We start from the raw sequence: 26,750 nt of genomic DNA on the forward strand, positions 1-26,750 counted from the left end.
GTCTCCGTGGATGCTTTATTTGGGTCTTTTATGGGTTGCTCAAGAAGACAGAAGACAAGTGTGTGCCTTTGGAGTATGAATCGCGTTCTCCAGAACACCACTTCACCTTTGAGGCAACCCCTAAAAATGTTTTCTTATCTTCTGTGCAGTCTTACAGTGCTCTGTGCACTCGCTGGCTCTACTCGTTAAATTGTGCACTTAAAGCAAATGCAATATCACAAGGCCGACACTTACTTGGATCGCAAACTTCCCCACGCATTGACAGTGTCCTTTAGTATGAAGGGCAAACTGTGGTTCTTTCTGTGAATGTGACACACTGACACAACTGTACAGCAGCGAAAAAAAAATGAAACCTTGTCTAAAGATTCTGCCTCTCTAGGTTTTAAACTCGCTCTGCTGCACCCTTACTTATGAACTGGAGATCTGGTCTACTATGCACTACTTCAAACAAATACTCTTCCCCTGCCTCAGCGCTTCTCAACTGTGGGATTAAATGCAAGAACATTGGACTCAGAGTAGCTCAGTGAAGCTCAGGGCTCTAGCTGTCGCCCATGTTGGTTAATCCAGGGCAATGTGACACCGCAGAGTGTCCCACTGTAATTGAGGAGTTGTTGCATTTGTGTAGTTTTGACTGGCTCAGCACTGCTGTTGAAAGCATAGGTCTATTGACGGTGACATAAGCCAGCAACAGTTAATTAACTTTTTCATAAAGTAATGCTCGCAGCTGGATTAGAGGACTCTCTTCAATATAAAGTTTCTCTTATTTGTTTTAGGTCACAGAGGGATTGAGCCCGAGGAGCCTTGCAGCTATGTGACTTAAATCTAACTGGAGTGGATGATAGACACGAGTACACTTTCTCATTGGAAGCTTTTTTGGACATGTTGTAATTCCATTAAACAAACTTGATTCTTTTCTTTCTCAATGTCAGAAAAAAAGCAGGCTATTACATTTGACGGAAGGTTGAAATTTAAATTATTACAATAGGTAGAGTGAATACTTCTCTCGCTTTGATGAGAAGGTGGAAAGGACGAGATACAGTAGACTTAAGCTTTAATGTAACTTTTCATTCAACCATGCCAGTAAGCCATATCCGTACTTAATGTAACATTAAATGTCAAATAATAATAAATGTCTGTAATAACCGGTATGTTGAAATAATAGGACAAAAATCATGCTTGAAGTTATTAGATCCATGAGGGAGCAGAGCATGCAAATACACCCTGGCTCGTGGTGAAGGCCCAGAAGCACAGGCCACAAACAAAATATTTGCATATATTTCTTATGATACACACTGCACATGTCCAAATGTTTGTCTTAGAGAGCGCATATTATAATATTTTTCCAGGCCATGTATTTCATCTTGTACTTGCCTTTTGTACGTGCAAATTATTTTGCAGTATTATTGATATTTTAACCGTATTGTTAAATGTTTCTGAGAAAAAGTTAGTTTGTTTATTTCTTAAAGGTCAATGAAAATATGCTAAAGCATACACACAGAAATCAGGTCTGGAGTGTTTTATGTGAGCGAAGTGGCAGGGCGGATTTTCCCCTTTCCGCCCAAAGCGCCCTGTGCCCTCGATCCACTCCACTTTTTTCAATTACTCTCCATAAGAAACCCTGGTCCAAGCGACTTCCTTGCGATAGGAAAATCATCTCTGTTTCCATTGCAAGAGAGAAAATGCCAGCGCTCCAACTTTACAAAAAAAAAAAAAAAAGGCTCCTTACTCCAGGCAAATCCGCTTCCTCTCAGCACCGCACACATTGAACAGTGACAAGCAGACTGATAAAGCAGTGAAACATCCCAGTGCTGCATCTGAAACTGAAGGCAGTTGCCTGGCTGTCCAGTCATTCACTTCCCAGGCAGTGTTTTGTGTATAAAGGCATCGCTTACGGAAAATGGTTTAAGACAGGCTTCCAAAGCACCTCGTAATAGTCAAAAACAAGTGAGCTGTAGAGAAACCCAAGGTTACATTAAGTAGGTACAGGACTTTTTCTAGGTGTATGGCAAGTATAGATTTAGATGTAAACATACAAAGGCACATAACACATCAGTACACTCTCAGCAATGAAGGTACAAAAGCTGTCACTAATATTACAGGTAATATAGCCTACACTCCATACACACACACACACACACACACACACACACACACACACACACACCTAGAGTCTTATAACCAGTAAAATGATTCAACATTAATTTTATGGTAACAATACTTCAGTTCAGTAATTAAATAGTTCAGTAATTAAATTTTATGTTGATAAAGCATTATTTTAAACCTCTGTCGTCCAACATGTGACAAGAATTCAATTATATATATATGTGTTTTTCATCGATCATAGATAAAGTTTAGGTGTGTCAACTTCTTTTTCTTAAATATCTTTAAAAATGCGAGATCTTGAGCCCACATCTCAAGAACACAGCATCGTCTTGACGAGGTTTTAATTTGGTCCCTCTCTGCTCCCTTTGGCCCCTCGGTGGCCCCCCTAGAATCCTACAATCGCCGCGGCACCTTGGATACGCTGACTGACATCGGCACCTCCCCTCAGTGCAACGTTTCCCTGATGAACGATGCTCCTGTAGCACACTAACAGAGACTTGTCCATTTCGTCTGCCACTTTCACTGGAGACAATAAGTTGCGCGTAACCACTGTTTTCCCAGAGTTTGTGGGGACTGAGGCTCCCGAGGCATGCTTCACGGATGGCCGACAGTGTTGTGGTCCCTTTGTGAGTCTCTCCACAGTGCTCTCCCCTGGCTGAGGTTCGCTGCAGCTGTGGCTTCTCAATAGGGCTTATTGTAGACGCGCGGAGTGTGAGCGAGCAGCGCAGTGATTGAGCGGAACGGAGGGAAAGACGCCTGTAGTGCAGGGATGCTCCTGAATATGTTTCCTTCACTCACTCGGGAAGAGCGCGTCTAGAGCCGCTGCGACGTGACGGAATCCTTCTGCATTTTCACGCGAACGTTCACAATTTACAAACACGCGAAGGACCAGGAGGAAAAGGTGAGTCTGATTTATGCAGTGTTTGCTGACTGAGGCGCAATACCGTACGGACCGAATGTAGGTTGCAGTGCACGTTTACACATCAGGAAGCTACAAAATCATATCACGGCAATCGAAAAGTTGAGGAATCGCAATACTGCCGAAACATTATTTTTGCGTATTTAATTTTTTTAATTGTTAGTTCAATATAACGCACTTGCGTTAAAGTACGGCATGTATGACACAACGGAAAGAGAAACGTGAAATAAAAGAAGAACAGTAATGTGTAATGTAACATTATAAATATATTCACGCGCTATGCACTTTTAGATATCGTCGAACCGTGTGGTCAGCATTAAGATTTTTAGCAGCCGCTCTGAAAGTTTTTCTCACTGCCTGTGATGTTTTAATATTCAGCGCTTTTCCCTCAGGAGCATCTGTGATGTTCAAAAGTTAAGGTCTGGCAGTCAGCATATTAATCGAGTCGCTACGAAGTACAAATTCTCAGTCCTAAGAGCAATACTTGGGACCTTGCCAGGGACTCGCATTTGTGATGCAAATACCGTCGTCTGTAGTGTGCCTGTGAAAGACTTTTTGATGTGAAAATACCTCGGTGAGAGTTAGAGGCTTTTGTTTGTATATTTGTTTATTTTTTTGGTTTGGTTAGTGTTGTACCAAAACAAGTGCGGACATCGCAAGCACCGAGGTGCAGATTTTCCTCACACCTCCGTATCGATATCAAATATCTCCCCGTCAGGACGCCACTGCAATGCCAACAACAGCACCGAGGCTAGTAGTAGAAACTTCGCTTGCAATGTGAAGCCAGCGGTCGCTAGGTGGCGCTTTGAGTGAACTGTGAGGGCCAACTTGATGTGGCTTAAATCCAAAAATTAATTGTGGTTTTAGGTGTGTGTGTGTTTTTTTACTTTCAGTATTATTTGTAGAATATGTAGTTGTTATTGTGTTGCTTCGTAATAGCTTATTTCCTGATTTAACATCTGGTTTGGACACTATTTGCACTTCTGCCCATGCATAAACGGGGCTGTTGTCAGGGAGGGATGACCAAGAATGCTATCCTGTAATATGGGGGTCCCGGTAAGATTTTAGATGTGGTTGGGGGGATCCCGAGGAAAGATGTGAAAATAGAACCCACCGTTGTAAGAATAGTCATTCTAGATATTAGATTGATGACGTTTGGAAATTGCTAGTAAAATTAATTATACGGATACAAGTAAAACATTAAGTTATACAATCAATTCTAAAGCTGTATTTCTTAAAAAAATGAACTTGTTTTATTTTCAACTTAAGTGTAATATGCCTGTGCCAGAAATGTAAAATATGCAAATTTGTATAAATCTATAACTTTTTATAAACATTTGGTTCCAGGCCTTTCAGATTATTAAGTGACAGCTTCGTGCATAAACAAAGAACTTATTACAAAAATTGTATATTAACATTTTGGTGAAGTGTGTAATGAATAATACTTTTTTAATATATTATAAATGTGTTCTCTATTACAATTTTTCATCTTGCATGGCCATAAGCAGTCATATCCAGCCCAGATCCTTTCGTAATCTTGTCGTAGTCACCCTCAAGAGTCGGCACAGCGAAGGGCAGCCATAATAAGAAGGCCATATGCTACCAGTCCGCACTGTGCTGTGTTTGATGTCCAGATGCCAGGAGCCTTGCTTTGCTCTGTGTTGGAGCATACTGTCCCTGGTGAGTGCCACAATCGCTCTTGCACCGCAGGGGGGCTATGACTAAAGAGTGTGTTGAGATGGGTTTTTGGAGCTGAATCTCTGGCTGTGGCTGTGGGCGCTCTCTCACAGGGCGGTCTGCGCTGAAGCCTCAGCTCCTCTCGTCAGATGGCATGGGGGGCTAATGAGACTTCATCATCCTGTCCCAGACCATTTGGGCGATCTGTGCTGAACACAAAGTCCGGGGCCTCAGCCAAGCCCGACAGCGAGCAGATTCGGGCGGGGAATAATGTTAGTGGGGGGTGGGAAAGAGAAGAGGAACAAATATAGTACACTGATAGCATGGCATTTAGTTACCATGTACTGTACAGTAAATCGTTTTTTTAGACACAATCCATTGTTTGTCTACTCTAAAATACCAATTTGTTTGAAACCAAAAAGGTTTTTTTTTAAGGATCCCAATTCCAAAAAACGCACAGATTTGGATGTTTAGCAATCAAGGCACATTTTTTTTATATGGTGCCAGTACAGATTGTTTCAAAGCAGCTTCACATTAATAAACAGGACAACAACAGTATTAATGTTGCAAACTTTATCAATTATGCAACAAATTTAATTTTAGCTGTAAATCAGCTCTACAGAAGATGATAGAGTGCAACTGTCATATTTCAGAAGTAAAGACTCCATTCATGTTCTCCATTGGGAAAAAAAGATTTTGAATCATAACCTTTGAAGACAGACCTTTTGTGAGCTCCAAGGTGGTTAAAGCTGCATTCCATGACTTTTTTGGCTAAAAATGATCTAAAATCAATTATTGATCAGTGTATTATTCAGTGTTCAAAGCTAGTTACTCTGTTTACATTAAGAAGGACTCCTTAGGAATAATTATACCTGAAATAATTATGTTTTTGAGGTAAAAAGAATTACTTTTAAAGACATTAGAATGATACGACAATTGAATATTAGACCGTATAGAAATTGAAATCTAAAGATAACCTAGTAATACATAGTCATGCAATGCTGATGTTGTTAACAAAAACAATCTGAGAAGAAAAGTATAACCGTAATAATAATTTGCATGATTTGACACGATCTGAGCTAACCATGCAATTTAATCACTGTCGGTTTATTGTAAAAATAAAGGAATAAATAAAAAAATAATTTCTTCAGTTGGTAAGAACAAAACAGGCAGACATGTTATTTACTTGCTCAGGTGGCGTTTTCTAGTAAAACTTCTTACTGCACATAATGCCAAGACGTAGTGTCTTCTCGAGTACAGTGAATAGACACACTTGTGTGACTGACACGTACACCTCAGAACAATCGATTCATCCGCACTGAGGAGCTGTGTCGATGGACAACACATGTAAAGAAGAAAATTCTGCAAATTACAGCAGATGCAAGATTCAAACAGAGATAACGACAGAGAGGAAAAACATACGGACTGCAGATTTAATCAATGGTATATGCTTTTGTGAAAACAAAATTATGGTGAAAAACTATATTAACCTATACTGTACAGAAAATCGGAGAGATGTGAAGGAAATTGTACCAAATAATAATAAACGACCTAATTGATTTGCCAAAATACATTGGTGTGTATGCATATTTTGTAATAATCTTTAAATTTATTGTTAATGAATGAACCATTAATGAATAGTTATCTTTTTGATTTGATTGTCTTTCACAGTGCTTCATAGAATGGTAGTTATTCCCTCACTAAAACTGTCAAGTACACAGCGGTGTGCCTTTGTATTTATATTGTATTTATATGGTTTTCAAATGCTTTTTTGTGTCAGATAAAAGTCTGTAATGTGATTCACCTTGTAGCTGGTTGGCTTGGTTAAAAGACTCTATGGGAAAAATACAAACAGAACAAATGCTGCTGAAAAGTCGGCAGGGAGTAATGCAATCTATACCGCATCAGTTCATCAGTTATAAATTGAGTTACATTCAGCTACCAACTCTACAGAAGGCAATAGTCATTATACAGCTTAAGTCAGTTGATTCAATTCAGTTCACTAATTGTGTCGATGTTGGAAAGGATCTGAGACTGTGACATGCTGCCCTCACATTCATTTCAGAAAAATTAAATCAGATGTTTTTTTTGTGTGTGTGTGTGTGTGTGTGTGTGTGTGTCCTGTTGTAACTTCCTATATATTATTTCCTCATAGGCTGGAACCTAAGCGATTTGGGCACATTTGAAAAATGCTATGTCATGTAAACATGTCCTGAGATATTGCTTGAGACACACCGCATTAAAAAAATCCCAGGGCTCGTTTCCTATGTCCTTTTTTACCGAGTTTTAATGCAAGCTTGATAAATGATCCATATCACCTTCCAGCTCTCTTTATTAGCCTTCGCTACGCTATAAGCATTCCACACTCAAAGCTCTTTTTATTTAGCAGTAGTGTCATGTAGCACTTCAATGAAACTATTCGAGGTCGGAGATAATTGAGACGTGTAGCGGATTATTTTGCCATAACTGTGTTTTTTTGAAACCTGTCAGCCATTTTTGAAAACTTTTGTTGAATCTACTCAGTCAAACGCATAGAGATCTAATCAGTCGCTAAGCACTTGTAATTCCCCTATAAAGTGAAGCTTACGATAGAGATTACAGGCTTTAGATGAGACTTTTCCCCACTGAGGGGTCCTGGCACTGTGGTCTTCTGAAGCAAAGCGCAAGACGTTCTGTTCTCCTCCAGCAGCGCTGCCGCTTTTGAGCTTGGAGGGAATACAAGGAGGGAATGGATTCCCTGAGGGATGCTTTGTGATTTACTCTTCTGTTCACCTTCAGAGCCTTAGCTTCACGTATGCTCTTATTTACCACAGCTACAGCATCTGTCATAGCTTTTATGTCTCAGATGCGTTTAACACCTTTTATTTAAACCTTATATTACTGTCAACATTTTTTAATAATGCTAATGATTTAACACTTTCATAAAGCGTCACTGTTTGAAGCCCTTCTGAACCTGCATAAAATATTGTAATAGATCTTATGAACATGCTGTGATAATTGCGAGGTTTCGAATTGCCACGGACTCTAAACCCAATATAGGAGTTGTTCTTTCTCTAAAGCGTAGGTCAGATCTCATCTTTTCTCGGACAACGAGGGATTTCCGTGGAGATTTCGACATCCTCTTCAACATCAAAATAAGCTGTTGGGGCGTGAATCCTGCTGCTGTGGGTTAGAACTGCTGGAAGGACAGATTTCTCCAGAGAACGTATATGTGCTCTATCCAAATCCCTTTTGAACTATTTTTTCCAGACTTGTAAGTGTTTGACTTTAAAAGGATGTTAGAAACACCTAAAAGGCTCTCTCGGACCGAGAAGCTCCAGGGACCCCTTAGGAGAAATTTGTGCCTGGAATTTTGTCACTTCAACTTAGAGTGCACACTTTTAAATTGTAGTTCTCCATTGCAATTTGGAGCATGAGGGTTTTTTTATACACTATTAAAAAAAAAATCCAGTGTCACTTACATAAGACACTTTTACGGTGTGGCGAGGCTTTGTAGTCCTTAGTAGCAGCTCTTAAGCTAGAGGTTGAAGGTTCAAACCCCAGATGGGACCATTCACGAGCCACTGCCGTTGTGCTCTTGAGCGAAGTGCTTAACCAACACCGGTGTGAGATTCAGACAGTACAAAAATACTGTAAGTGACATTGGATTACAAAGTTACTAAATGACTACTGCTACTACTAAAGAATAATTTAATGCCATAGTTGTGAGGTGATGATGATAAGCTGAGGGCCAGTGACAGTATGCAGTTTTTTTTTTGGTCTGTAACTATGAAATTACAATAAAAAATACAAAATACAATTACAAATTGCAGAAATACAGTTCATACATATACATATATGACACACAACACCGATAGGAATTTTTTATATATGTGCCTGTGTGTGTGTGTGTGTGTGTGTGTGTGTGTGTGTGTGTGCGTGGCTGCCCTCCCAACATAATGAAGAAAAAGTCTCATTATAAACAGTGAGAATGGCACAAGCTTTTGATATTTCTTTAAAAATGAAAAAAAGTCTTATCTGCTTATTAATATTTATTAACAATTTTATGACAAGGCATGGATAGTTTAAGCTATAAAATAAGGTGTTTATTTATTGCTTGCTAAAGATCAGTCTAATATATGTATTATATATTGAAATCTTTTATTTATTGATTGATTTATTTTGTATTCTTTTGTATTTAGATGTGTACACTCGCATTCTTTTACTTGGTGGTCAGATTAACTTTATTTTTTATCACAATTTCATTGGAGCTTTGGTCTAGACATTTTTCAAGATCATATAAAACCAAAATGTACAGTTCAGAAACTGTATTTCTGGACACTTTTATTTGACATTGACCCATATGCTGTCTTGCATAAGCCAAGTATTATAATGAAGCTACTCTTTCCTTTGTTGGAACTTGAGATGGTACATATTTGCTTTATTTCTCCAAACCTTTGCATTGGAGCTCTACCCTTCTCCCTCTGTCTGTTTCCCCCTCCCTCCCCGCTTCCCTTCAGCCCTAAAGATTAATGTGCTCCACTTTCAGCAGCGCTGTCAAATACCCATCCAAAGGAAAGAGCCGCATGTCCGTTTTGCTCACCTGTAGCTCTCTGCCTGCACCTGCATCTCAGACAGCAACCTCTGAAATGCCAAAAGTCATGTTGTCTTAATCTGGGGTTCAAATGTGAAGTGGTATTATAAAAACGACAGTAAATCAAGCCTGCATCTGTGCTGACAGACACTCTTTTTGTTTGTTTCTTTTACCCCTTTCGCTCTCTCTGATTTTCCTCAACCTCTCCCCCTGATGTCTGTTCTCACCACAGGTTTGAGAGCTTCAGCTACAATCATCGTTCATTCCTGTGGTCCTTCCCATCAATCACCGGTCAGACGGTCTGCTCTATCCAGCTACCCACGCCAGTGCTGAGGGTGGTGCACAGTTTCCCAGGAGCCACCTCTTAGCCTCAAGATCTTTGGTGCCTGTTCAGTACGGAGGAGTGTATTTTTTTATTTTCTTCTTTTTTTACGTTCATCCTTTAATCCAAATGATGCACATAGGCTCTGCAGCGTGGACTGGACTAACTGTAATGACTATGTTGCTGTTAGCCCAGTGGGACGTGGGCTGCTGGGGGATGACTCTGAACTCTATACCGCTCCGCCCGGCATCCCTCAGGCCCTTCAGAGCTAGTGTGGGTGCATCCCTTCAAAGACACAAGCGCAACTGGGTGTGGAACCAATTCTTCGTCCTGGAGGAGTACACGGGAGATGACCCTCTTTATGTTGGCAAGGTAAAGCGAAATTGCTCTGATTTTTTTTTTATATGTATCAAGTGCATTGAGGTCATTGAGGAACACATAAAGCGAAACAAATGTAGGAATTATCAAAAGTGTGGGAAATATACGAATCCACATAGCTGAGTGCTACTAAATATTATAATACGGTCATATTTTTCATCCTTTTGATGATGTTTGTTGATATACATATCATCTTTTCTGTACTAAAACCTTGACTTGCTGTCCTTGTGGTCATGATGTGGTGTTAGATCCTGTTTATGATGCGCTGCAGTTGATCCTAAAAGAAAGATTGTTTAATGTTTTTGAAAGAAGCCTCTTAGGCTGCATGCATCTGACACAAAATACACTAAAAACAGCGGCATTGTGAAATGTTATCATGGATGGAAATTATGGAATTTTAAAAAATGACTTTTTATAGTTGTTTCCACGGTGAGGCTGTACACAAAGCAGCTCTGCTTTATCAGGCATTACAGGCATGATAAAATGAAAATCACAGCAGATAAGCACCGCACAAAGAAGGGCTTTGGAAAAATTAATTGTTTGGGAGTCATTAAGCAAGTAAAGCAAAAATTAATGTATATTATAAGACAATGAAATCGTTTTTTGACCTTGCGTCATGTCAACCTGTTGTTGGGCACTACCAAAACCAAAATATGAACTTATCTATAATAGGGACACTTTTGAATATATATATAAATATATATATATATATATAAATATATATATATATATATATATATATATATATATATATATATATATATATATATATATATAAAAATATATATATATATATATATATATAAATATATATATATATAATTTTATATATATATATATATATATATATATATATATATATATATATATATATAAAAATTATATATATATATTTTTCATTTATTATATTTTATATATATTTAGATAGAATTTATTTATTATAAGTTTTTATTAAATTATTTCAGCAGACATTTCTTTAGTCTTCATCCTTCAGAAATCATTTTAATATCCTGATTTGCTGCTCAAATGAATTTCTTATTATTGTCAATCCTGAAAACATTTATGCTGCCTACTATTTTTGTGGCCATACAACCAATTCAGAAACATTTTTTTAAATGGAAATCTTATTAAATCCTCTCTGAATAAAAGTATTAATTTATTTCAGAAAAAAACCTTACTATCCTTACACTTTTGAATGGTGGTGTCCATCTCATTTGACCACTCTGGGTCACATATAGTGTGGTCACATTTTCTATCGCCTCTGAATGTAGTTGAAGAGGCAGAATGCTAATATGTTTTCACTTGCATTTAGCGCTGTCCCGTTTCAAACAAATTACCTGAAATGAATCTTAATACCAGGTGTAACTGGGGTCTTAGATCTCATCCAGTGGCTGCCTGTTAACTGAGCTGACATGTTTATTTAGATAATGTACTTGTGGCGCTCAGAAGCCACTAGAGCTGTCCAGTCGCTCAGACTTATTTCTCTGGAGTGTCTGGCAAAGTCTTGTGCCTCAGCCGCACATGATTGCCATTTCTGTTAAACATGTGATGGTGATTAAACATGACTAGCTATTGTGTGTAGAATTGCCATACAGGGACCTTGCTAATAATTTTCATTTTAAAGAAGTCATATCATAAGGAACCCAATTATCCTTGATCTTCTTATATATGTGCTATGAAGCTCTAACAAAAAAACGCTTCTCTTCAATCTAAAAAAACCATTCACTGAAATTGGAAGAGTAAAAAAACTGAAAAGGCAGCATGTTGAATGCATCTGTACATCAAAGTGAACTAGAAAACTTCCCATTAAAAGCTAAAATATGATGTTATGAATATAAAGTTTAAACACTTTTGATTGTCACATTTGCTGAACTGATGTTTTGAAATAGCAGTGTTGTATCAACTAATTAGAAACTGTTCCTTTTCATTAATGGCAAGTGAAATTGCCACCTTTTACACCTTAAATGTGTCAATCAAGTTTTTCTCTGTTCTGTACATGCACAGAACAGAGACTCTGCCTGCATATTTCCTACATGTGAATATTTGAGTCAGTAATATAACATTACTCTCAGTCTATTTTAAAAGCTTTGTGTGACATTCATTTTCAGACACTTTAAATGAAAGCACTGGAGAATGGAGGTTGACGTATACTGTCCAATCAGTCAGGGCTTTTAAAGTGTTTTAGCCATCAATTCTCCTCTCATTAATGCCGGCGTTTAGATGAACATGCATAGCTTGATGCATTGTTTGATCAAAACTGTTCGGCATGTGGATGATCATGTGTTTAATGAATGTCACATGTAGTGTTTGATCTGACCTCTTTGATACAATGTAGATTTAATAGTCATACTTTAAGCTAAAGTAAATGAGCCACACAAAGAGGGGAAAAAGCATTGTCACAGTGGAAAACATCTTTTCTTTTATGCATTGGCTCCAGTCTGCTAGCACAGGCTCATAAGCGGTTAGCTCGATGCTAAATGCAAAGACAGCCAAACACTTTCCCGTTTTAAAGATAATGAGTCAGATACTCCAGCAAGCCACCTGCTCTACTATCCTTGGCTTTTACAATACATTATCTCTCAGCCACTACATCACATGCACACACACACACACACACACACACACACACCTCTCTACCATCACACACTCAAACCCTGACAGCCAGGTTGAACCTTATTAGATTTTGGCTCATCTCCAATTCACTCTAGCCGGAGGGATCCGGGCAAAAGAGAAGTGACTGAACACAAATGTTTCCCCCGCACTGAATGATGATCAGTGGAGTAATGTACAGTATGGGGTGGCCTATCTCTCTATCTTCCCATAGGAAAGAGAACCTGCAAATCAAATCACTCAAAGCTACCAGGTGTTTCTACTGGACTGTGAAGAGATTATTATTTCTTAGGTAAATTTCAGAGAGGAAAAGCCTTATTTTTTTTATAGTTTTAAACTCTTGTTATATGTCAACATCTAACAGATTTGTCACTTCCTTTAATTCCTCTTTTATTTTAAGGCATTCTAGGAGAAACATCTGAGACAAAGTTCATTAGGCAAAACTGAGAACTCCATTAAGAGCAACCTCAGAGCAATAACATTTTCCTCTTAGTTTCTCTTTTAAATTTTTTTATCTTCTGCGTCTCAAGTGCTGAATGTATTCTGTATGATGGTCATTGGCTGACTGCTTGTTCTCCTTTCTTGGCTTTTATGTAGACATCCATCCTTTGATCACTAGTGAGCTTGAAAGATGGCCTTATTCATCAGGATAATGGTAGCATAATACAGACATAAAAGACAGGGTCCTCACAAATAACTTACCATGAGATCTTATAGACTATTTTCATATTCTCTTTCTTTTTATGCCTATTCCCCTTTTCATGATATCAACAGCAAAACAATAAAGACATGAGTAGTGGTTGACTGAGATGGGGTTTTTTTTTTTCATGACTGATGCTGATATCCCGGGGGCAGATATGTTGATTTATTTATAATTTAATTATGAGATATACCCAAAGTTGATGAAGGCTGCATAATGTACAGAATTAAATTTTAAACTATTTTATTATAACTTAAATCTTCAGCATAAGCATAACTAAATCCTTTCAAAAACATAATACATTTTACAGAGCCCAAACATTTAAACAGTAGTTTATGGATGCTAGTGTTTGCTAGCCAAGGTCAAGTTTTGAGGCAAGTAAGAGCAAGATATGAAGTTTGGAACCTAAACCTGTTGTCTATGTTCAATACAATGCTTTATGCATATTGCAAAGACATATGAAAACGTTTCATACAAGGTAGATGTGCACACTGGTAGGCGTGAGTAGGCGTGTGTGAATTATTCTGACCTTTTGACCCTGCCCTGTCAGGAACAGTTGCCTCGATGATGCCCAAAACTTTTATCAACCTCACCTTTACGTTCAAGCCAAAAGTTGCTGTGTGCTCATATACATTTTTTCAGGCGAAAATTTGAGACACCAGACTAAATGAACTTTGATGCTTCCAGAGAGTAAAAGAGAAGAATCTTTTGAAGCAATTTTCACCAATCTCCATCATACTCAATCTTGTCGTTTACATCATTGTTTTTTTGCCATCAAACAGTCTTTGCTGGAAACATAAGTAATCTTTAATTTCCATCTCTAATCAACACTTGAAATAACATTTTCTGCTCTTGGTTTTATGCTTTATCGATTGTCCCTCACAATTCATGCTGGAAAAGAAGATTTTTTTTGTTACTCTGAGCAACAAGCATGCACAGAAGCGAACAGAGAGGCTTATTCTCGACCAAACATGCGGTAGAACATACCAAAGACCAATCTGCTCACCCGTTATTATCTGCAAAATTATACCAGAATGAATATAATGAATATGTCTTTGCCATCTTGATATCGTACCATCAGCGACTGGGATTATTGCCCATGGTGACCTCTTTGCAGCCTGATGAATATGGATATGATAGGTCCAGCTTGAATAAAATGCTCAAACGAGAGGGATGTCAAAGAGAGCGCGATGAATAATGCATATCCGTGTCTCCGGGGTGAGTTCAGTAATATCAACAATTATTAGAAATGACCCCAGTGTCTCCACTGAAAGTACACATTCATTACAGCACTTCCATGCAAGTTCACTTCGGAATAAGCATAAACAAGTGTCCGATGCTGTTAATAGTTCCGTCGCACTAAGTTACCTAGACTCGTATCCCGCAATGCAATTAAAAATCTTGCCTTTGGTTCGGAATGCATCTCTGATTATCCGCCATACTGTATCAAGGCCTCTCAGCTGCTTGCTGTCCTCCCATTCCTGTATTTGAGCTTCATAAGATGTGCAGGGCCCGTCGGTTTGAATCCCTCAGCTGGGCGTTGAATGTCCGATCAGATTCTGCCTATATTCACTGAGTGCGCCAGAGATAGAGGCTTTGAATTCAGCCTTAATTGGGGGGGATCCTTTGATGGTGCAGTCTGTGTAATAGCACTGGGGGGGGAGCATTCCCAGGCCGACTTCCGTCGCAGCCCATTTGCATTTCCTTTTTCCTAGCCTGCCAAAAACAACTCATAGCTCACCTTCTAAACGCGCACTTAATGAGAAGCAGACCAGTAGTGCCGCCGTAACCCCGCGGCGAGGATGAGAGATCCACACTTCTCTCCCCTTCTGGCCACCGGGAAGCTTTTCGTCAGCCAGGCCGAGCAGATTAAACGCGGCCTCCGTCGCGCCCGCCCTCCCACCACATCAATGATTTGCGCAAACTGAATTAAACAAAATGAAACAGAAGAGAAAGAGCTCTTTTCATGTTGCGGATCAACAAGCGTTCCCCAAATCCTCTTTGGAGTGATTTCTAACATATGCTGGGTAATTAAATGCAGCGCTGGAGAAGATGGGCCGCTTTTCATCTGCTTCCAGTCCTTACTGGTCCATGCCATGGCCATTTGTCATCAGTGCAGATGAAAGTCATTGGGTTGGCAGTCACGGCCAGGGCTCCGGTGCCAACCTTGCGAGTGCGTGTGTTCACATATACGCTCGCTGAGTGCGGGCTTGCACCTGAACGCCCACAAATGGAGATGGTGAAGAAAGTGAATCGTGTCTTTTCAGATAATTAAGGCTAAGGGCATTGAGGGTGTCTAGTCACAGAAGTGCTTTTTTAATAGAATCCGGCTGAGTCTTTCTCATATGGAGAGTGATATGAGCTGACACCACTGAATCTAATGACAGGGAATAAGGAATCTTCCACAATAAGGCCGAGATGTGGCTCGCACTTCCTCGGCGAAGAGCAGCTCGGCAACACAATAAAATACCATTTGCATTTATATAGCACTCTGCAGGTGTTGATTCAGGTGAAATATTACAACAGGGGGAAGAATCCCACACCAAGAGAGCGTATTGAAAGGCACTGGCAAATAGATCCAGTATGTAAAAAGCTATCAAGTACAAATGACTGCCTTTCCTCAAGATTCAGTCGTTTGCCTTTATTATAGAGCGGATTTTAGTATGGCTCTTGATTACCCGGGGTGGTAAGATGGTTTTAAAAGCAAAGGAAAATGACATTGGAAAGAGCTACATCGCTTGAGCCTGGAACAAGGAAGACAATGGGCATCCCAGCTCTGTCATTAACCGTTAGAAGTCACAAACAAAAAGCATTGACGTATGAACGGCTCCGGAATGCCAAGCTGGATTTCTTTCACCTTTAAACGGTCAGCCAAGGGTATCTCTAAGGCAATTGTTGTTTTAATGAGACCATGCGGTATATGCTTATGTGGTAATGCGGCAGTTGTTGACAGCTGACAAACTTGTACCATACCTCGCTTCAGGCCTTCGTGCTAATGCTAGAGATTTGTGTTAACACAAATCAAAGTTTAGTTTAGTCGGTAGTCAGTTTGATTATTGATCATTGCAGACTATCATTTGCACCTGATGTTAAGTTTTTATATAAAAATATATATATATATATATATATATATATATATATATATATATATATATATATATATATATATATTATTTCAAGCATAAGCTGCAGATATTGCAGAATTTGTCAAAAATAAACATTTTGTTTAATTTGAAATGCAGATACTTAAAAATTCCTCATGTATGTATATATATTACTGCAATTATACTAACTAAATACTGTCTTATTTTTGTTATACAATAAGCACAATATACATTACTTAATTAAATAACAACATTAATTATGAATAAATACCATTATTTTCAAAATACCATAGTTATAGTTAATACAGTAAATCCATGACAAATATTGGTGATTTATTTATTTAAAAGCCTTTCAACTTGTTAATTTTTTTAAGCCTGGTTCCATCTAGACTTTTTTGACTCACAGTTTAAATCACAAAGACATTGACGCTTTTAGCAAGGACCTTTGCTCCAAATCCAAACACTTCTCACTGGACATTTTAATAAACTGCAGCACAGTTTAACAGTGATGTTGTGAGGTCGATCTGAAAATAAATACACTTCCTCTGAGCTTGCACTGCACAGTCTGTTGGCCCAAACTGATAAATGGTTCGGAAATGTAACGCTGTTTCTTTATGTTTTTCAAGCATGTGCCACTTGATTTTTCTCATACGCTACAAAAATAGCAGTGCATAATCAAAGAAAGCCAGGCAACTTCCAAGCTCTAACAAATCTTGCAGAAAAAGTTGCAAAATGCAACCATTTAGACACACTATGGCACCATTAATGTATAATTTGCACATTCCTGTTCATGTTAATTATAGTATAAAACATCTCCCATCTCCATCTCGAGATAACAGCTCACATCCTTTGTGTGTCTTGCAATGCATTTATGGCAGACAAATGCAAGTGCTGTTTTTGGCACTTAAAGTTTTAGGGGTAAATCCAAGGTGACAAAGATATGAATAAAACAGTATAGTGTCATCTTCCCTTCTTGAGACATTACCTACCCACAGCTTTGCAAAGCACTCGTAGTGGTACTCAAAAAATGCTTTACTTGTCTTGTTTCATGCCAAAATATCTAAAAAATTATAAATCAAGAATGATGTTCTAGTCAAGTAAAAATTATTGTCTTGTTTTAACAAGCTTTTAATTGAAATAAGCAAAATAATCTGCCAATGGGGTAAGCAATATAATTTGCTTGATCTCACTGAATTTTGAAGCATTTTTGCAGTGTTGAAGACAATTTTCCATATTATCTTTTTCATTTATATAATACCTAGAAATAAAGTCAGGCTGATATCAGATATTAAAAACTAAAAATGTTTTCTTAATCGTTCCCAACAATATGTTATGATACAAAATAGATAATAGCATTTTAATGTGTCCAATCAGTTAGGCCTAAATCCCTTAGCTTTAGAATGGTGATGCTAATGAAGCACAAAAGCTAATTGCAATGATGCTAACCAGCGGCCATGTGAAAAACTCACAGACGATTCTTAAACAAACCAGATGCTGAGTCACTGTGCTAACCTTGATGTGGTGGGAGTTTCCCCTGTTCGTCAGCCTGCAACAGAGCGCAGTCATCCTCAAAGAGCAATGCTAATCATGCTATCGCTGCAAAAATAGGTTACCCTCTCCTCCAGGAAATGACAGAAAGTATGAAGGTTGTTTGATCCAGTACTTGAAGCTAATATGACTAGAAACATGAACATGAAGTAGGCCTACTGTTGCCATTCAGAGTTATTTTATGATAATTTACCACAGCATACTATCTAACTGTGCTGTTTTTATGAAGACTGTAGAAAGCAGACAAATTATTTATATGTAGTAAAAAGCTATGGTCTGATACTATGTTATTTCTTATGATGGGCCTAAGTAAACATTGCTGTTTTCTGACTGCTGGTAGCCTAAATGCAGTTAAAAGCTATGTTTGCAAAATACAGTATATTTTCTTAATCCTTGTTTTTTGAGTCTACAACATGGCAACATAGTAAATGTGCATTAGTTCTTGTATATACGATATAAATCTCATGCTCAGCAAGGCTGCATTTATTCGATTAAAAGTACTACACTAAAATAGTATTGTTTATTATAAACAATATTTCTACGTTATTGTATTACAAAATATTATTGATTCTATTATGCAGTTTCAGCAGCCAACACTCCAGTCTTTGATGTCGCATGAAACTTTAGAAATTATTCTAAAATATAAAGAAATTGGTGCTAAAGAAACTTGTATTATCAGTGTAAGATGAAATGTTGCCTCTGAATATTTTGCATTATTATTTGTCTAGATTTGTATTTGTAGATCTATATAATGCAGCTTATTTTGCAGTGCTTAATTCGCAGACAAGAGGCATGTTCATTGCTTTGATTGAGTAGATGTAGTTAATTAAGGGAGGCACCATCTGTAATATATCTTGCTGTGCAATTTTAGTCACAGCTTCTGAATCGCTATAGAGAAATTACACTAAATCAGAGAGAACGCCTCACCAGTGCCGATCACTCCAGCAACGGCACTCATATCAGTTGTGTTATTTATTACGAAGTTCGTTTCAGTTTGAAAGTCACTCATTAGGTGGGATTGTGAGGAAAGTAATTGATGTGCGCTGGCAGGCAAGACACTTCCACGTTTGCCACATCCATAATCTTTCCGTATTTGGAGGGAGTGAGAGCGGGTAAGAGACGAAGCATCATATTAAGGGCACCCCTGCAGGATCCAAGAAGGAGACAGATGAACATAAATTAGCTGTGTGTAAAACAGGCAGCGTTTGTAATCTCACAACGTAATTGGGCTCGCTGGTTTGCCAGAGACAGATGACAGGGATGTAATGACAGTCTTCATTTATCTTCTTTATTGTGGTGGAATGCGTTGGCAGCGTGAGACTGGTGCCGGTCCGGATGAAGGAAACGTTGCATAGTGCTATCATCCCCGTCAACAACAACCCACATTGCTGATTTACACACTCAGACATAGCATGACTCAGCCAGTTCGTTAGGGGCGGCAAGATTGCCGGCAGGTCTAACTAAAGGCTGAGAGAGAAAAGGTGAGCGCTCATCCCAAGACTTCACGGTCCTAACTGGCTTCCTCCAGTAGTTTCCTCCTCGGGCTCGGTTCCTCCATCCTTTAGCTCCTGTTTTAGCCTGTTGTTCTTGTTCTCAGCAGCCCATTAACATGCCCCTTTTCGTCTCTCTTTCACTCGGCTCCTTATTTCTTTTTTATCTCTTTCTGTGAACTGAGAAGAGCCAAAGGCCGAGAGATAGACGACTTAGTATAGAGACCGCTTCAGAGTTGCATTTCTGCATAGGAAAGTGATTCACATGTTTTCCCCACATTCACATCCTCACGGACATATACAATGAGAGAGCTTTCTGAGAACATGGATAATATTGATTTGAAATACTTGACACAGACATTGCAATGTCATTTTGAGTTATAATCTTGTTTTCTTTCCTGTGTTGTAGTGTTTGCTGGAATGATTGCTGAAGGGATTTAGTATTTTTTTTTAAATAGTCAATTGGTTTTAGTTACGTCATAGAAAAGAAACATGACTAGCTTCTTGGCAGTTGGTTGGATTTAGAGTTAATAGTTAGTGGTTTAGAAATACAGAAAAACTGTAAACACATTTACGGTACATTTTACAGTATAAATCTTCTGTTTTGTACCTTTAACATACTGACAAATAGTGAAAGAGAAAGCCACATGAAGAATCAAAGCTTATCACAAGTAGCTTTGCCACAAGAAAATATATTCTAGTATATACTAATATAGGTGCACAGAGTCATTCATGCAAACACACAACACCATCACAGTACGACACTTAAATAGTACAATATGCATTCATTAAACAACAGAAAATGTAACATAAAGCCCAAATGTACATAACTGACAAAACTATTAAAAACACGATTATTAGCAAAAAAAATTCTAATGTGGAGTGTCACACAGGAAATTCTGGAAATATCATTTTGCAGTTTTTCACTGTAAATTATACATTGATTTGTTCTAAAAACTGTACATTTAACATACTTTTACTGTACAGTTACATGAAATGTCTGGTTAGATTTTAAGTTTGCTCTGTGTATAGTACAGGACCTTACTGTTAACCTGTTTATTCTTTTTTCACGAAGGGTTTTTACAAGATGTTACCATTAAAATGACACTTATTTTTGTAATTGAGAGATTTGACTGGACAAAAATCTATGTAGTGCAGAATGGGTCAATAATTATTATTATATTTCTTCAAATTTCTATATGTTGATTCTATATGAGTTTCTATATGTGTTTGAAAGTTAATTTTGGGAACCTGTAGAACTACACTAGCACATACACTGATTATGCTTTTATGCGTAAAATTGTGTTTTTATTTTTAATATTAACGCAGTATTAAAAGAGTAATTTTATGAACTATTATTACTATTTAAAATAACTGTTCTCTATATTTTGTAATTGTTTAAGCATTGAGTAGTACTCCAGTGCTCAAGAAACATTTCATCTTCTTATTAATATCGTGAAGGAAACAGTGCTACTTTTTTTCCAGGATTCATTGATGAATAGAATACTCAATCGAATTGCAATTGGTTAAAATGACATCTTTTGAATGACAACTTTTGTGAACTTTTGAGAATGGTAATAAGATGGTAATAGGTTTGACAGCTTTATTCAGATGAAAAGATATATGTACATTTATAGTAATCATTTTAGATGAGTTTGAGAGCCGGAGCGGTATAGCTGAGCACACAGAATCTAATGATCTGCAGTCATCATCACGGTGAATTATGGTCAGAATAAACATTCGAAAAAATAAACGCAGAGCCGAGCCACACAACAGTCATCAGACCGGAGTTGGCCTTGGAGAATTGCCAGCACTGACATCCAAACACACATTTACTTTGATTAATTAGCCTCAAATGTCATTAGCACACTCGGTTCCTGCACTGAAACCATTGTAATTTTTGATTAACTGACATCATATGTGGAGCAGCGCTGTTTTATTGGCAAGTAAACGGCAACCTAAACCAGATGTGACTAGATGGGAGCTTTTTTGCTTTTTGCAGTCCTGTGGTGTGACAAATGAATTAAAAATACAATTCCATATAGAGAATGTGGTCATAAACTGCATGCGTAATATAAAATCATTAGAATAATGCTGTTTAAAATGGTTTTAGATGAATTATAGCATGTCACACCACAGGACACTGCTTGCCATCTTCCCAAATTCAGTCTTGGGTTCACTTTGTCCTATGAAAGCAATACAGCCATGACGCAGCAGCCAGTCATTGTGAATCTGTCTATGAAAAACAGCATCATCAAGACTTATGATACGACAAGACTACTTAAATGAAGCAAACAAGTTGTCTTTTCATACCGGCTAGATCCTGTACATGAAAGTAGTGTTCCACAGTGAAAGACAGTCTCTTGAGTAATGTGGATTTGAAGACAAAAAAATGTTAGATTTATATAAAGGAAAGAAAAGCAAAGGGAGGAAAGAGAGCTAAGGACTTGGCTTATAATCCCCCAGAGAGAGAAATAAAGTCTTTCAAGAAATAAACAAGTAAATAAAATCACTCACTGCTAGTGACGGAAATACCAAGTCAGTTGCCATAAAATGGTAACGGCATGAGAAAAGGGCTCACGATGAGGATTTCTGGACTGGGAATTAAATTGGCCAGTTTTTATGGTTTGTCACAAATGTGCATTTTTGGCACTATTTAAACACAATGGTTAATATAAAACAGCATACCATGCATAATGGTCGGTCTTTTACAAAACAATGGTATACTCGCAAATCTGTCTAAACATTCAGGAAAGAACGGCTGACCATGAGATTTCTGAGATTTTCCCACTGCTGTTCATTCAGTTTTGTTTGTTTTGGTTTTTTTTTTTCTTTAGTTGGAAAGGTAACTCACAGCAACAGCTCCTCAAGCCACGCTCTGTGTAAAAAATGAAAGATTTTTTTCTTTTAATCCATTCGTGTGTTCTGAGATGTGTGAGAAAGAATAACTCAGGAGTTTTGACATTTATTCAGTCCGTTCTCTTTTGTTGACTTGCACAAATCTGCTGGAGATGGTTTATCCCCATTTATTATTTAAAACACTGCAGAAGTACTTTCTCTTGAGTAAACACAATTACAGGCATTATTCATTACTATGCTAACTAGACAACTGTTACAATGATAATAGATATGACTGTTTTCTCATTCTTCTTTCTCTGTAGCTTCATTCCGATGTGGACAAAGGAGAGGGGAAAGTGAAATACGTGCTTAACGGCGAAGGTGCAACATCTATTTTCACCATCGATGAGAACACAGGCGACATACATGCCACGAAACGCCTGGACCGGGAGGAACAGGCCTACTACACACTGCGAGCTCAGGCCAGAGACCGGGCCACCAACCTGCCAGTAGAGCCAGAGTCAGAATTCGTTATCAAAGTGCAGGATATCAATGACAATGAGCCCAAGTTCCTGGATGGACCTTACAATGCTCAAGTACCTGAAATGTCTCCTGTTGGTAAGTGACTTTGATTTACTCACATGAAACACGCCATCAAAGAGGGATGTTAGGAATACATAATATATCTGCAGATTTATAAATATAATTTGTTAGTATTGGTGGACTTTGGACATTCAATTGTGCTTGCTTATTTTCTTCAAGTGAGTGTTAAAAACAATAAACTTAAGGCAATTTTTTTTTTCATTCACTGGTCATTTTGGCTTCTCATAATATGTTATTTCACATTCTATATGCACGCTTTATTTTTTTATTTGTTTGTCTATTTATGCCTTCAGATTTAAATTACAATACGTATTGAAATGATTTTTTTCCTCATGCACTGATCCAGAAATATTTCCCTTTAGTTGCACTTGCCAGACTTTATCTGTATTCTGAAGGTTTTGACTAAGAGGTTTGTTCATATAACGTTTGCCTGGTTTTATACAACATTTTATTCCATTATTCCTTTTTTTCTGGCTGTTGACAGTGGAGTGATAAAAACAGATTCAAAATCCTTTGACTCCAATATGTCAACAAAATAAAAGCATGAGTTTTGCCTTTATCAAGTGTTGAGATTTTGGAAGTGCATTCAAATTAGAGCATAATTAATTAGATCGTGCTTCATTTGCATTTTTAAACATTCCATTTCAGAAAAATTGCAACACAATGATTCTTTGCAGTTTTTGAATGTGATCAAGCAGCAGAAGAAGGTGATACCTATTAGTAAAAAAAATTACCATATCCACCCGGGATGTCTTGCCTTAATAACAATTTTATCTTTAGCAAATGTCAAAATTAATAACCTTATATTTTACTCTTTTATTTTTAAACGACTGTAGTTGGACAAAATAGTATGGAAAAAATAGTAACATTTATCAGTGATCAGTTAAAAAAATTCAACAAATATCAGTTAATCCTATCAGGCAGGGTATAAATGTTGCTGCATCCATAACAGATATTTTGACATTCAGTTCGTTGATGATTATTGGTAACTGTGTCACGTATTTGTTTAGATATTGAGGGTTTGCTGCAGATCACCTAAGAACAGTGATATTCATAATGAATGCCCTCGGTACGAGACACTTGTTTGTCAGCTCGACCACGCGGAGCGTAGTAGCTGACAATCACGCAAGCATTGACATGCTTTTTTATAAGAGCAATTAACATGCTGGCTGCCACTGTCTGTCCGACGGCGTGAACAAAGCCATTAGCCTCTGTGAATGCAAGCGACCCTTGTCCTCAATGACTGCTTTATAGATCCATTTAAATTCATTAGCAGTCAACCGGTGATGAATGGATTTGATTAACGAGAAAATGATTAATTTAATTTGGTAATTAAGAAACAGGAGATTGTTTGCAAGTGTGAGGACCACAACCTAACCCAGACACCTCTCCCTCAAGTCAGACGTCAGCATGAGGCCGAATGGAAATTCACAACATATGCCTCATACTCCCACCCAATCATTTTCACACATTGCGGTTCGCTATGATGTGTATTTAAGGGCTGACCATATGCCGGTGTCCTTAAGTGGCTATAAATGTACCCGCCTGTTGAATCTAAAGAGTCTGAAATGATTCTGCAGAGGTACAAGGTTACCTATAAGAGATGAAATCACATTGCGCCATCAGATAAAGAGTAACACTCATTTGGCCTCGGTCCCTGTGGTGAGGTGTTGCCATGGTACTGCGTTTTTGTACACTCAGCTGTGCCTCCAGATGCTTAGGTTACCAATATGACAACATCTGGGCCTGTCCCCAAATGTCTCCTTTACTTTTTTACAAGCAAACGCATTTAAGGATAATCTGCGTTTCTGAGGAACACCGCAGTCTGGAGCGGTCTGTAAATTGCACTCAAATGAAGGCCTGGCACTTTCCATTAGCAGTTTTACAGTTTCAATCAAATCTGGGGGAAATATCAGTAAGCCAGTAAAGCAGAGCTAAACTTTCCTTTGTGCTCCAGTTCTACAGATTAAATGACGAAGTATAGAATCTACGCTACCTTTTCAAGAATTTTTTTTACTTATTTTTAGCTATGGTTCAGACATTTATAAAACCTTTTGTTATTTTTACCAAAATAAATGAATAAATTCAGTTATTTCTGTTCATCAAAGAATCTTTAATGTGTCACTTTGCACAAAAATGTCAAGCATCACAACATATTTTTAACTGTGATAAGAATTTTATTAACACTAAATCAGCATATTACAATGATCTCTGGAGGAACGTGTGACTCGGTAATGGCTGTTGAATATTCTGCTTTGTTTTCACATTATATTTTAAAATATATTCAAAAATAAAACTGTAAATTAAAATTTTAATTATATTTTAGAATATCACGGTTTTAAAGTGTTTTGGTCAAGTATCAAATAAATGCATGGAAGTCTTTGAAAAACAATAAAAGCTTTTTAAAAAAAACTGTCCCCAGTCTTTTGAACACTAATAATAAAAGTGCTGCAGATGTCTGGTATCTGTACTGTGGAAAAAAAAGTCACTATAAGATTTTTACAAACACATACAGGTATAATGGATTTGTTTCCCAAATGACTGCTTTAAAATATGAAACACCAATGTTCAGAACACAGGATATGATACATGCTTATTTAACAACTGTTTATTATCTGTGTTAATGTGCATGCTTTTTTGGGGATTTTTTTTTAGCTTATTGTTATGATTTAAAATCAGAAAAATCTCAATGAAATAAATTAAATGAACAACTTAAATAGATATTAAATAAAGCAATAAGCCCTGTGAAGCTATGATTTACAGTGAATTTATAACAGCTAAGGACCTTAACTATACCTTTTATAATTCTGATTTTATGGTGGCTGTGCTTTAAAATTAAATTATTATAATCTTATTTTAAGCAAAGAAGACGTTTGAAAGTCTGACAGAAATCAGTGTTTAACCTTAACTACTGTACGGTTTACCCTGAATTTTTTTTTTTGAAATTTAGAAAAGTAGTCAAATGTAACAATTTTAAATAGTAATTGAAATAATTACATTACTTTAAATAGGGTAACAAGTAATCTGTAACCTATTACATTTCCAAAGTAAACTTCCCAACACTGACAATAAGATAAGGAAAAGCAAGTGCAGGCCACATACAGAATTGTGTTTAACGTGTGTGTTTGGCTTACGATTAGATTTGTTTTGTCCTTCTGGGCTTTTTGCAAGGATGCATGGCTTAATGAGAACTGAGGCAACACCAGCTCTGTACTCTGTAATCAAGACAGGCACAAGAATACAAAATACTGCAGAAGACAGCACAAGATATGTTTCTATCGGAGTTACTGTGGTAATTTATGCAAAAAATGTGAAAAGCAATCGTGAAAATAATTTACAGATAAAGCAGCATTTCCATCCCATGTGTTCAAGAGAACATAATCGTAATTTCTGGGGAAATTGACACACAATGGAAATGAAAGTTGTTGTCACTAGGGAAGCCACTGTGGGTCTTTTATTAAATGTAATTACTTACAAAACGCTCTAATGAACTTCATGTATGCTAGCGATCAGCGGCAGATGCCTCGTTTCTGTGACTGACAGCATGTCAGATTGTTCAGGGAGGCAGGAGAAGCCAATTTTAATGCATATCACAGCAATAAATTACATTTTATATACTCTTTTAAAAATGGAAAGCGTTTATCTAAAGTTGTAATAGTATTTCCATGTTATTGCTTTTTGATTGCATAAATACAGCCTTGTAGAGACTTATATTCCAGAAAAATATGCCGGAATAGAACAATATACATCTACTTATGTGCATTCTGACGTTTCTTTATTGGTTTACTTGAGCCTGTTCATGTTTCCGTGATAGGCTACATCAGATTTCAGTTCTGTAATCAAGTGAGGCTCAATGCCAATGCATGTCTGGTACCATTTGACCAA

General features: G+C 37.5%; 1 protein-coding gene across 1 annotated transcript in view; it reads left to right on the forward strand.

Annotated features, from left to right (window-relative positions):
- Positions 1-2,208: 2,208 nt before the first annotated feature.
- Positions 2,209-26,750, forward strand: part of cdh7a (cadherin 7a) — a 53,361-nt gene continuing 28,819 nt past the window's right edge. Inside the window, exons 1-3 of the mRNA XM_043223600.1 lie at positions 2,209-3,004; positions 9,505-9,966; positions 22,586-22,880. Coding sequence (XP_043079535.1) covers positions 9,724-9,966; positions 22,586-22,880 — 538 coding nt within the window. The 5' untranslated portion in view covers positions 2,209-3,004; positions 9,505-9,723. The remainder of the gene's footprint in view (positions 3,005-9,504; positions 9,967-22,585; positions 22,881-26,750) is intronic.

The sequence above is a fragment of the Puntigrus tetrazona genome, chromosome 2 (assembly GCF_018831695.1).
Source record: "Puntigrus tetrazona isolate hp1 chromosome 2, ASM1883169v1, whole genome shotgun sequence".
In the NCBI taxonomy this organism is placed as follows: Eukaryota; Metazoa; Chordata; class Actinopteri; order Cypriniformes; family Cyprinidae; genus Puntigrus; species Puntigrus tetrazona.